This window comes from Manis javanica, chromosome 15 (assembly GCF_040802235.1).
Source record: "Manis javanica isolate MJ-LG chromosome 15, MJ_LKY, whole genome shotgun sequence".
Classification (NCBI taxonomy): Eukaryota; Metazoa; Chordata; class Mammalia; order Pholidota; family Manidae; genus Manis; species Manis javanica.
Genome location: NC_133170.1, coordinates 72,792,767 through 72,804,896, shown reverse-complemented (window position 1 = coordinate 72,804,896; position 12,130 = coordinate 72,792,767). Strand labels below are relative to the sequence as shown.

General features: G+C 39.7%; 1 protein-coding gene across 4 annotated transcripts in view; it reads left to right on the top strand.

Annotated features, from left to right (window-relative positions):
* Positions 1-11,827, top strand: part of MED13L (mediator complex subunit 13L) — a 313,145-nt gene extending 301,318 nt beyond the window's left edge. For all 4 annotated transcript variants that reach the window (XM_036993616.2, XM_036993615.2, XM_036993617.2 and 1 more), the window contains 6 exons: positions 1,306-1,464; positions 2,785-2,961; positions 4,142-4,296; positions 6,719-6,880; positions 7,827-7,939; positions 8,983-11,827. In XM_036993616.2, coding sequence (XP_036849511.1) covers positions 1,306-1,464; positions 2,785-2,961; positions 4,142-4,296; positions 6,719-6,880; positions 7,827-7,939; positions 8,983-9,115 — 899 coding nt within the window. In that variant the 3' untranslated portion in view covers positions 9,116-11,827. The remainder of the gene's footprint in view (positions 1-1,305; positions 1,465-2,784; positions 2,962-4,141; positions 4,297-6,718; positions 6,881-7,826; positions 7,940-8,982) is intronic.
* Positions 11,828-12,130: the final 303 nt, after the last annotated feature.

Genomic DNA, 12,130 nt, shown 5'->3' with positions numbered 1-12,130 from the left:
AGCCTAGTAGTCAAGTCAGTTGGTGTTTGGAAAATTGTTCAGGCCATTGCCTTCCCTTGTACTATTTTTTAGAAGGGGCACACTTTTCTTTGCTCTTAGGACGCCATTGAACATTGAGAAAATATATACTTTGAAGTAACCAAAATACCAAGAAGAGCCTAAGTGTATGGGGTTCAGTTGACCAGTCTGCAGTTCCTTCCTTTGGGAATGAATGGGAGGTCTGCACCTCAGAGCATTTGTTTCTTTGCATCACACTTAAGCCTGTAAATTTCAGGCAACTTTGCAAATTTCTGTTGTCACTAAAGTGTTTGATAAATACTCATGCTGCCTTCTCCTTCTTAACTTGGTTTTAAATATGGAGCTCAATCTGATTTTTCTATGGTTTCTGAAAAATATGTTCTTCATGTGCTTGATCACTTGTATTCCAGCCACTTCAGTTTGAGGTTCATTAGAAATACGAAATAGGAAGAAATTTTTCTTTTGGTCTGTTCTTTAATAAGAGAAGAGCTTGTTTGGAAAAAAATGCATGGAGGTTGAGAGGCCTGCAGTGGAGTGGCCTGTCATCAGTGGGACATGACGTGGCTAGCCGTGTATTGCTGTGGGTGCAGTGGGCCACAGGGCTGTCAGGGAAGCCAGGAGAGGGGACTGAGTACATTTCAGTTCCCAGAGTGATGTAACCCTCAGCAGTTCTCTGAGTAGGTGCAGTGCCCTTATTTGGAGGCAATAAACAAATACTAGAAAGAAAATTTGTGCCAACTTTTTCATCTGAACAATTAGTGTGGCATCATTTGGAGCACTCCACTCACAGCTATGTGTATCAGCTCAGCTATCTGAGATAGTCTCTTCAATTCTGCTGTTCTTTGCCTGTCCTGGAAGCAGCCATCCTACAGTAGCAAACAGAACAAGGTCTGCTCCAGCTCTGCTCTCTTCTGGAAAAAAGTGCCTCTGGGGCAGTGGGAGAACCAGATCTGGAGAAGGAGGAGGAGAAAAGACAGAACAGACTGACATCAGCATCAAAAAACACCTGAAGTGCCTGCATCTACCTGGGTCTGTCCTGGACTCTCACAGGTCATTTCAGACACCACTTCAGTCTGTGGAGTAGTGGGCCTTTGTTTTTTTGTTAATGAAAGGTAACAGAGGTCAAGTAACATTTTCTTTGTAGCAAGGAGGGGAACCAGTGTAAAGCTGTATTCCCCTTAGGGCCCTATCCTGGAAATTCAGTTACCAGGCAAGACTGGTAAAATGCTCAAATCTCATATCAGTATGAATTTCTGAGCTTTGTGTGACTGTAATACTTGATTTCAGATTGGAGTATCCTCCTTGGAGAATGTTCACTACAGACAATCAGCAAACGGCTCAAGGACGTGTGCCGAATGTGTGGGATCTCTGCCGCAGACTCTCCTTCTATCCTTAGTGCCTGCCTGGTTGCTATGGAGCCCCAAGGTTCCTTTGTAGTGATGCCAGGTAAATCTCTTCTTGTTCCCTTTACTAATTAGGGATCGTATCAGTTCGGTCCATTCAAACTTAAATCCACAGACAAGTGTAGAATATATTTGTCCTTGTATGAGAAGCTTATACTTAGGGCTCAAAAATGGAAACCATTTGGTCTCTTCCAAGGGAAGTGGTTTGTGATTTTTGTTTTCTTTGTTGACTATAGCTTGGGAAAGATTCTAAGTTCTGGATACGTTTGAAAGTTCTTAGTCAGGTCTAATTTCTGCTGTCTGACCCCAACTTGTTAGTGTATCACTATCCAAAATGACCATCTAAAAATGACTAATGTGGACACCAACCTGATACATAATAGAATATCCTTTTGAAGATAGGTATTTGACAGAATATCCAAGCATCCTTGAGAGGATATTTATGAGTTCTCTGATATGGTTGAGGGTGAATGATGAGGCATAAAAAGGTGAAGCATTTAGCACAGTGCCTGGCCCACAGTAAGCTCTCAGTAAATGTTAAGTGCCAGTATGTGGATGGCCAAACACTGTGGCTGCAGAAGTGTTAAAAAATTAGCAACTGAGCTATTTTATAACTGTATAACTAAGCAATTTTATACTTATTTAGCCTTTTCTTACCATCCAGATATTTCTCTGATTAAATGGGAGTTCTTGTCCACTCATTCTCTATCGAAGTCAGTAGTGTTAATGGTGTGAGATTAGGGTTACTGGTCATCTGTCCAGTGAGTCTGCTCATTAGACCTTAGGTTAACTGATGCCTGCACCATTTGAGCAAATTTCATAACTTCTTTTTGCTCTGTCCTCATCATGAAATGGGGATGATGGTTCCTACCTCGAGGTAGCTATGGTGATTGAATGCGATGGCACCAGTGAATAAAGAGTATAGCACAGAATCTAGCATGTAATAAGCATTCAATCAGTGTTGGGTATAACAATTACTAGTTGAATAGTACCATTTCTACAGAATTGTATTATTTAGGGGAATAATACTTTATAAATTGTGAGCAGCCACAGGAGGAAAGAGAGTAGAAGATTCATTTTTGGAAATATTTCTTATACAAACAATTAAGACATATTTGGTGGACCTGTCCAGTTTTATCTTCAACTTTCCAGTGTGGGATGAGGCTGGGCTTATCACAGCTAAATGCTGTGATCCCATTTCTCTGAAGATATTTGAACAGTCAGGCTCAACTTTATAAATGTGTGTCCATCGTGGCCGTTGCATCAAACTCATATCACTCCAGCTCAGGTCCTCTTGGAGCTTCATTTCTGGAGTTGTTTACTGCTGCACAAAAGGAATTGATATAATTCTTTTTTTTTTAAGATGCTGTCACAATGGGCTCTGTTTTTGGCCGAAGCACTGCACTGAACATGCAGTCATCTCAGCTTAACACCCCTCAAGATGCTTCCTGTACGCACATCTTGGTGTTCCCAACATCGTCAACCATCCAAGTGGCTCCGGCCAACTATCCCAATGAAGATGGGTTTAGCCCCAATAATGGTGAGTGGAAGCCCCCGAGCTCAACTTCTCCAACAAGACACAGAGCTAGAATATGAGTCATTGGGCTGCTACAGGTTTTTCTGTCTTCTAGTAGGCACATATGAAATAGGAAGAGGGATCAATGGGTTGAGAATGCTTTTGGTTTTGAAGAGTTGTCTATGCTATTACCAAGACCACATAAATACTTCTTCTCTTGGGTAATTAATTTTCTCCTGTTTTTCATTAAAGACAAAAAAATAATACCTGGTTGGTAGTGTCTTGCACATGGACTCTTTCAGTAAATATTTGCTGATCTGATTTGAAATGTGTGAAGACTGCTGTGCAGCATGAAGTAGCTCCTGCCTTCAGCTAATCATTGGGAGTCTAGTTTGCTCTAAAACAACTCCTTATTTGATTATTTGTAATAGATTTTTTTGGTTTGACTATCTACTAAGGCATTTGTTAAGTGATTATTTATAAGCTCTAAGATATGCAATATTATGCAGCAATTTGCATTGCCTTTTTGAAGAATTTTCAACAGCTACCAACATTTACTCCTGTTAAGTGTGAGGGTAAAAGGATACCAAATTTAATATCTAGTATGATCACAATGGAATAACAAATACGAGAAGAAGAATCATAGCAAAAATATTCATGGTAATTGGGTTACGGGTGATGGTTTTCCCCTTTTTTACTTTTCTTTCCAAATTTTCTGCTGTGCATGTACCTTCTGTAGTGTGGGGAGAGGCTTTCTTCATGAAAACGTCACGCTTTTGGTATGGGCCTCCACTTTCAGGGCAGTTCACACCTATTAACGTGCATTAATTCAGCCTTCAGTATTTTAGATGCTAATTGGATGCGTAGATGGAGTCTGCTGTTTTCTTGGATGGTGTCACTTTTAACTTATTTAATTATTAAATTGCTTCTTTAGCTGTTCTGCCATCTTTTATGTGCCTTTAGAGGCTATACAGAGAGTGGAGTTTTATTTTACATTCTTTATTTCTCCATTCTGTTAATACTTCACAAAAGAGAATGCAAAATGAAAGACTAATTCACAGTACCTCGCACCCAGTAGGCATGATTAAATCTTCCTAAGTTAGTAACATGTGCTTGTAATAGTCATAGGTTAAGAACACAATGTTTTGGTGAAGTTGGGGATGGATTGTTTTTAAGTTTTTGTCCTTTTTCTCCCTTCCTCTAGATGACATGTTTGTTGACCTTCCATTCCCAGATGATATGGACAATGATATTGGCATATTAATGACCGGGAACCTCCATTCCTCTCCCAACTCCTCCCCAGTCCCTTCCCCAGGCTCTCCTGGAATTGGTGTGGGCTCTCACTTCCAGCATAGCCGGGTAAGGGTGACTTGAAATGGGTGGTTTAAAACACCCTCAGCCTTTAGGAGAATAATGCTCTGTATGTGTGATTGTCTCTGTACTGCATGTGCCTTTCCTCTTGATGGTCTTGGTTCTTGATATGAAAGAAGTAGGTATGGGAAAGCGACTGTAGTCCATTTTGAACGAAGGCAGGAATTAGAAAGAAATGTGTCATTCTGTTTGATGCATATACTTCATCAGAAGAATAGTCAGTGGCAAGGGTTTTGTGCAATTAATGTTTTCATAGCAAAAATTAATTTTGGTTGCTTATTACTTCCCAATTACTTATTTTTTGTTTTTTGTCCAAATAGTGGCTTTTCCAGGGCTAGTTCAACAACAGCCCTGCTTATTTAACATGCAAAGTAACTGTACTAATTGAAGAACACTCTGCTGATGGTTAATTATTCTGAAATGAGTCCAGCTGCTCTTGTTTTGTGTCATGGTGCCTTTTATTTATGCAGCCCCGATGTCTTCTGTGGCCAGCCTGCCAAAGTGGCCAGAGCCCACAGGAGGCTGATTTTTGAGAAATGTCCATGTTAGTGCCCAGATTATTAAGGAAAAAAACCATAGTTTACAACTAGTTTCATCTCTAAATATCCCATGGATATTAGACGTACATCAATAGGAGATTAAAAGAGTTAAATGTTGTGCTACAGCTCTTGTAAACTTTGTTTAAAAGCTAGATGATTCATGCCTTATCACTGTATTGCACCTTTTATTTAAAATGTTGTGAGATTGAAGGGTTAAGACAAAGAAAAATAGTTATGTCACTTTTCTCTAGTATATCAAACTGGGCAAGTATAAGCAACCCTGTTCACACTCATTTAGACACAAAGATGTACTTGGCGGACTTAGGTTTCTGACAGGTGGGATGTTTACTGCCAGCTCTGAGTTCATTTAAAGACAATCAAGGAAAACAAGATTTAAAATTTCCATCACAGAGCTGATAAACCCAGGGAAAGATGACTCAGTAGGCTGCTCTCGTGTGACTGCCTGCCTCCCATTTGCCCTTTCTGGAAGGAGGAGTTTTAAAATGTTTTATTTCCTCCATAATCATTTGCTATTTAATGACAATTTATTGGTTCTTCAAAGACTTGTGATAGAAATCAAGAACTTGAATTTTACATTGGATAGTTTTAATTTAGGATTAATGTGACTTCTGGATAGCATCGCAGCAAGAAGGCATGCTCGGAGTTTGATAAATGTTGCTCTGAATTACAGTTGTAAGGCTTACTACCTTTGTGGCTGTGGACAAGCTTACTTTACCTTTCTCAGCCTTATTACCTTATCTGTGAAATGGAAATAATAGTATCTACCTCCCAGGACCGTTTATTGTGATTTGGTTTATCCATAACAAAGAATTGGGAATTGAAGTATGATGTTGTTTTGTAAGAAACAGGCGTCCTGTATTCTCTCCTTTTGTTCAAGCCTCAAGTCCTATAAATTTAAACAGCACTGCTATGAAGCTAGTCATGTAGACTTTTTCAGTCCTGCACCTGCAGCCAGGTGACCCCTGAGAGGCTGTCAGTATTTCCTCTTTCTGAACCATTAAACATTCTTTGATATCCAATTAAGGCATTACAGCAGGGAAAATAATTTGTTCAAGGTTGCAGTAAGTTTTTATTTTTTGACCAACTCAGAACTAATAACAACTTGATGTAATAGCTGAGGATTTTTTTTTCCTGGAAACAGAAGCCTTCTGAAAAGTAAATGGATTATTTATTATTCCTTACATAAAAGGTGTATTTTCAACTCTTGAAGCTAGGTAAATCCAAGATAGGGAAAATGTCAGTGACAGAAATGCATAATGAGACTCTTACAGGAGTCTCTTGTTGAGGGATTGCTGCAAATTAAAACAAGGCTTCTTTATGAGCAGGTTTCACACGCTGCCAGATCAGCAGTGTTGATGCTGGGTACATGCTGGCACAGTGCCGTGCTTTCTTGATGTTTCCCAGTGTCCGTGTTACTGGCAGTAGATAGATGGTCATCTGTGTGCCTGGGTTTTTGGTTGGTGCTGGGGAAAGAGTACCGGAGTGTGATGGGGCCTTTAGCTGCCAGAGTCCACTTTTTCCATTTTTAGTTTGATACCTAATAATGTCACAGGACAGCTTTTACATTCCACAGAAAGGGAACCAGAGCAAATAAATCTGTATGTACTTGACTTCTGCTGTTGGCTTTGCTGGCACCTGCTGCCTGAGCCATAGTGTCATCAGGCAACTATGCATGCATCAAAGACTGTACCTTCCCTGGGCTCTTCTCCATCATCTGGCGTTTTGTGTGAGATGCTCCAGAAAGGGGATCAGTCACTACAGTGTCCACAGTGACTTGATAAAAGGGTGATTTTCAAAGCCTTACTTAAAGTGACAAATGCTGATCGTGCTTTTGGGACTTTGTTTTTCAGAGCCAGGGCGAGCGTCTTCTTTCTAGAGAAGCACCCGAGGAGCTGAAACAGCAGCCTCTGGCCCTTGGGTATTTTGTATCAACTGCCAAAGCTGAGAATCTCCCCCAGTGGTTTTGGTCCTCCTGTCCCCAGGCTCAGAATCAGTGCCCCCTCTTCCTAAAGGTTGGTTTGGTATCATATTTAAAGTTTTGGGGGATGAGTGACTTACACTTCAACTTAGTTTTGGTTAGAAATTTCTGTCTTAGTCACCATAGTCTTACTCTGTTCCCTGTTTCCTCCCACATCTGCTTACACTCTGAAGATATTTTAGTTACAGTTGCAGGTGGGGAGAAGAATTAGGAGAGGAACTCAAAACCCTGTCACAAAGAAATAAATCGCATCAGTCCAAGGGTATACTGTGGGGCCTGAAGAGTACATGTAGGGTAGACACATGGTTCTGTTTGATAGTCTTTCTCCCAGCCCCAGTCATACTGCTTGGTCAGGACAGGTAAGCCTGGGTGACCTCCCCTGCCACAGGCTCAGTTGTCTTCAGGAGTCAGCCAAAAGATTTACCACTGTTCCTTCCTATATATTTCTTGGAAACTTTTAAAACACGTTAAGGGTTAATATAGAGACCTCCAACTTTCAGCTTGTGTGAAAGAACCCAGAATGAAATCAGTTTCTCACCACAGAGTGGCAAAAAGCCCAAAGTTTGCAAGCACACTCTGTTGGTAGGGCTTGGGGAAAGGGCCCCCCCAGCAAAAGAACCTGGTACTAATTGAGCCTCAAGATCTAACTATCCATTTGTGAGAAGTCAGGATAGAAGAACATACTAAACATCACCACAAGGACACTGTCAGCCATCATATCCAGACTGTGGGACCTTCTACAGACTAAGATCTGAGGAGGCACATTATTTAAGCATTTGCAAAGCTAGCTTTGTTTTTCTTCAACTCTAGAATATGGAGTTCTTTGGGATCACAGTGGGGTTACTGAGAGCTTAAAATTCATGAAGCCCTGACTTCTAAGGACTTCAAAGAGCATCTGCTACTAGCAGACCTGGGCCTGCCCTTTTTCTGCCCCATGTTTGATTAGGCTGGGAAGGTAACTGTCTTTGTTCTTTCACCAGGCTTCACTGCATCATCACATTTCTGTAGCACAGACGGATGAACTTCTCCCTGCCAGGAATTCTCAGCGGGTTCCACATCCTCTTGACTCCAAAACCACATCTGATGTTTTAAGGTAGATTCAGACCCAGGCAACACAGTAGTACAGTTTGAAATTACTCTTGTTTATCCAAGGTGTTCTGATTGAAGTGTGGTGTCCATGGAAAAGATTCTGCCCTGTGTGCAGTAGAGCACTGTCTGGTTGGCTAGCAAGAGCTGCAGTTGCCCCAGATGAACACTGACAGACCGTGCAGAGACCTTGTGAAATTAGATCATCATGTGCAAGTGCAATTGCCCTAGCTTCCTGTTTAGAGGAAGCATTTCATGGTGATAAAAATATATCAGAATTAGGGAGTGGACAGTTAGAAGCCAGAGTCTGGACTTTGAAGCTCATGGCTTTGAAAACATTTTTTACACTCCCTGCTATGGATTATGTAAGTAACATTAACTAGGCCATAAATGCCATAGTTGGGAAATACCTCCCAGCAGTGTGTACTAATTCTCTTGCACTTTAGCAAACTGTAAACATTCTTCATGTACCTTGAGGAAAAGCAAGCTTTTTGTTATGTTTTCTAATTCTAAAATAATTTGGAAATTAATTAAGCAAGAACCTGATCAACATGATTTTGGTTTCCAGCAGCACTCTCACAGAGAAATAGATATGGTGAGCCACACAGCTAATGAGATTTTTTCTGGTAGCCATGTTAAAATATTAAAAAGAAGTCAGTGAAGCTAATTTTAGTTATTAAAATTTATCAATTATATAAAAATACACCAAAATAATAACAGGTATATTAAAAATACCATCATTTCAACAGTAATCAATTTAAAAATACTCATGAGCTATTTTACATGTTTTTTTTTTAAACGAAGTCTCTGAAATCCAGTGCGTGTTTTGTACTCACAGCACATCTACAGTCATGTGTGGCCAGGGGCTGCTGCGTTGGGCAGTGCAGGTCTGGTAGGAAGGGGAAATGGGAGAACAAGAGCTGCAGGACAAAGCCTGGGGGAAGTTAAAGAATGGCATAGGCCTCCCTGCTGCCATCCAGAGCATGAGACTTTGAGAGCCAGCCTCTCCATGGTCCTGCCACTTGCCCTGATGGTACGCTCTCTCTGCAGGTTTGTCTTGGAGCAGTACAACGCTCTGTCCTGGCTCACGTGCAGTCCGGCCACCCAGGACCGAACCTCCTGCCTTCCTGTCCACTTTGTGGTGCTTACTCAGTTGTACAATGCCATCATGAATATACTTTGATTGGAAAAGCACTGTTCTCTCTGGCTCAGTTCCTTCACCCCGCAACCTCAGCCCAAGGAACCTGCTACACTCGGCAGATACCCCACACTCTCTTCTCGAGACCACTCCCCACAGTCCCGCACTGTGATTGCTCCTCTGCAGGCACATGTCATTTCTGCAGTGTTCATTACCAGAGTGACTCACTGACACTTCTCTCATGGACCTGGAAACTTCCATAAGCAGTGACTTTCAGCCAGTGTTATGGTGTGCGCAGCCCCCAACCACTGGTCCACAGGAAGTTTTTTTTGTTGGTGGTTTTTTGAGAGGGAAACAGAAGAGACAGTATCCTTTTGCACAAGAGTCTGTGTTTTCAGTCTCTGTTTAAAAATAAGGGCAGTTTAGCCCTTTGGATGAAATCCTCTAGTTATTGGTGGATGGCCTGTGGGTTATCTGAACTCCATAATCTTGGACTTTTTAAAACTAAGAACCAGCTCAAGTACATGATTTCATAATGGGGTTTCTGTCCCCCTAGTGCTCCTGTCTGAATTGACATGAGTGCTTCGGTTGACTTCATACCTGTGTGTAGATACAGAGGGTCTGGTGATGTCTTCATTTGTTTATTTATTTTAAGTTTTTTGTCATAAGGTTTTTGTGACTTTCTTTTAATATTTTTAATCCATGAGGACCAGGTACAGTAGCTGAAACCCAACTCAGATCCGCCATAGGATTCTTTGACTACATACCTCTGTCCTAGAAGCTGGAAAAGGAGTGGAAAAAAATTGGGGAGATCATGCCTAAAAAGTAATGTGTTCAAAACCACCCAGCAGTAGGTTTTGTTCAGAACAAACCGGATAAACATTATGCCATGTTTCTTATTAAAAGTGGCCAGCGTTTCATGAAGGATGACATTTTTATAAAGAAGGCAGTCAAGCTCAACCTCGAGCCATGGAGGCGTGTACCTTCATTAGTTTTATATAGTCACAACGGAAATATATTTTCTAGTGAATTCTTAACTGAAAGCCAGGTCTCTCCTCTCATTAGATCAAAAGGGACTCATGTACATATCACAATCGAAAGTGTTTGCTCATAAAATCAGTTATAAATATGGTGAATTTTTTCTGGACCATAGGAATATTATTTCAAAGAAATATTACAACTTAACCATTAAATTAGTACTTGAAGTTGAGCCTTTGTGGTGGGACTTTTTTTAAAAAATGCCTTTTTAAAGCATTAATGGCTAATTGAAGTATTTTATGACTCCTCATTCCGGGCCCGAGAGGGTTGTCTTTAAGACTTCATTTCTGACCATTATGTTGCTGTACATTTCTGTCTGAGGTCAGTGGGCGTGGGCTTGCCTGCTGTGAGCCGCTCTGATCAGGCTGTTGAGTCCTAGTCATCTGTGGAGAGAAACACAAATTCTAAAAGTTCTTCCAAGAGACTTGCATATCCTGGTTATTAACAAAAAAAAAAAAAAAAAAGGAAAAATGTAATAACTGATATGATTTTGTAAAAGTATTTTTCTTGAAATAATCTAACGTTTAAAACATTATATTAAAAAAAAAAGTTGTGGGAATGTGAAAGCAGAGAAATAACTTGTAAATGGATAATTTTATTCTCTGTACCACCAATGGGGTGGGTGGGGGGGTTGACTTTCGCAATGTATAGGTTAAAAAAATCTGATATATCAAAACCATTTGTATCTAATGTGTACAGTGTAAAATTGACTTTAAAAATATTGCAGTGCTATTTTTTCTTAATCAGAAAGGAAAAATTCTCAAGGCCTTTTGAAGAGCATAAGATGATGAAGATTGTAAACTTGTAAAAAATTATCTTGGTGAGAAGACAAATTGTAAAGTAGATATTTGTAATCTTTTACCACTTTGGGGTTGCTTTTTTTTCCCAGAATTCATCAGAACTTTGAATTTTTTTTTAAAATGGGCTGTTTTTAATGCAGGGGCTTTTCTTCCCTCAAAACCCAATTCTAAGCAAAAAAGGAAAAAACCCACAAAAAAAAAACAAAAAAATGCCTACAAAAATTTTTTTTAAAAAGGCAGCAAAGGGTAGTTTTCATTGGTGTCTTTTATTTAAGTTTTTTAAGTTAAGAAAAGCTGGTGACATATTTATACGTTTTTGTGCAAAAATAAATGAATGGCAATAGATTTTAAAAAATCTTATGTACTTCTGTGTGAAAAAGTCTGTATAATATTTCCCTTAAATATGCATTATTTTACTTGTGAATTTTTTACTGAATTAATCTGAAATGTACAAGCCCTGGATTTGCTACAGAATGAGAAGTTATTTTATTTTTTTTTTTAATTTTGGAAATTCTGCAGAAATCAGAACTCTTACCATGGTTTGAACTAAAAAGGGAAAATGGGGAGGGGATAGGGGTGGGATTGTCCAGCATGCTTGTATGTATATTTCAGAACCTTTTTTAAATGTAAAAGCTGTACATTTCTGGGAAGTTCTGAATTTCTTTTGTTTCCTTTTTTCCTTCAGGCATTTTGCAGTGAGCTTCTTTTATATATAGCAAACAATTTGAAAGAATACAAAAATATGTGAAGTTCATTTAAAACTACAGTATAGCGCTCGTACAGTACACTAAAAGACTTTGATAAAAAGAAACAATACTAAAAGGCCTCCATTTTAAATGTCATTCATATATACCTTGTGAATGAGAGCTATATACTTTTACACACTTTTTTAGAGGAATAAATTATTGAATTACTGAAACCTTGAGTGACTCTTTTCCCTCCCATATTTCCTTTGTAATAAAATTACCTATGCCTATTCAAAAGGTGTATGTCTTATGGACTGAGGCATCCTTGACCGGAGCCAAGCTGTACATTGCCAGGTAAAGTGGATGTAGAATTTTACGGCCCCATCACCCCGAGCCCCAGTGTTTAGTTCCTTAACTGTTTTCAGGGGATGAGCTCTAACCATGTCTCCTCTAAGATTGCGGTCAATACTAGAACAAATTACAAGTCTCTTTTCCACTTCCTTTTTCTTCATGGTCCCAGCCAGTTTCTTCTTGGT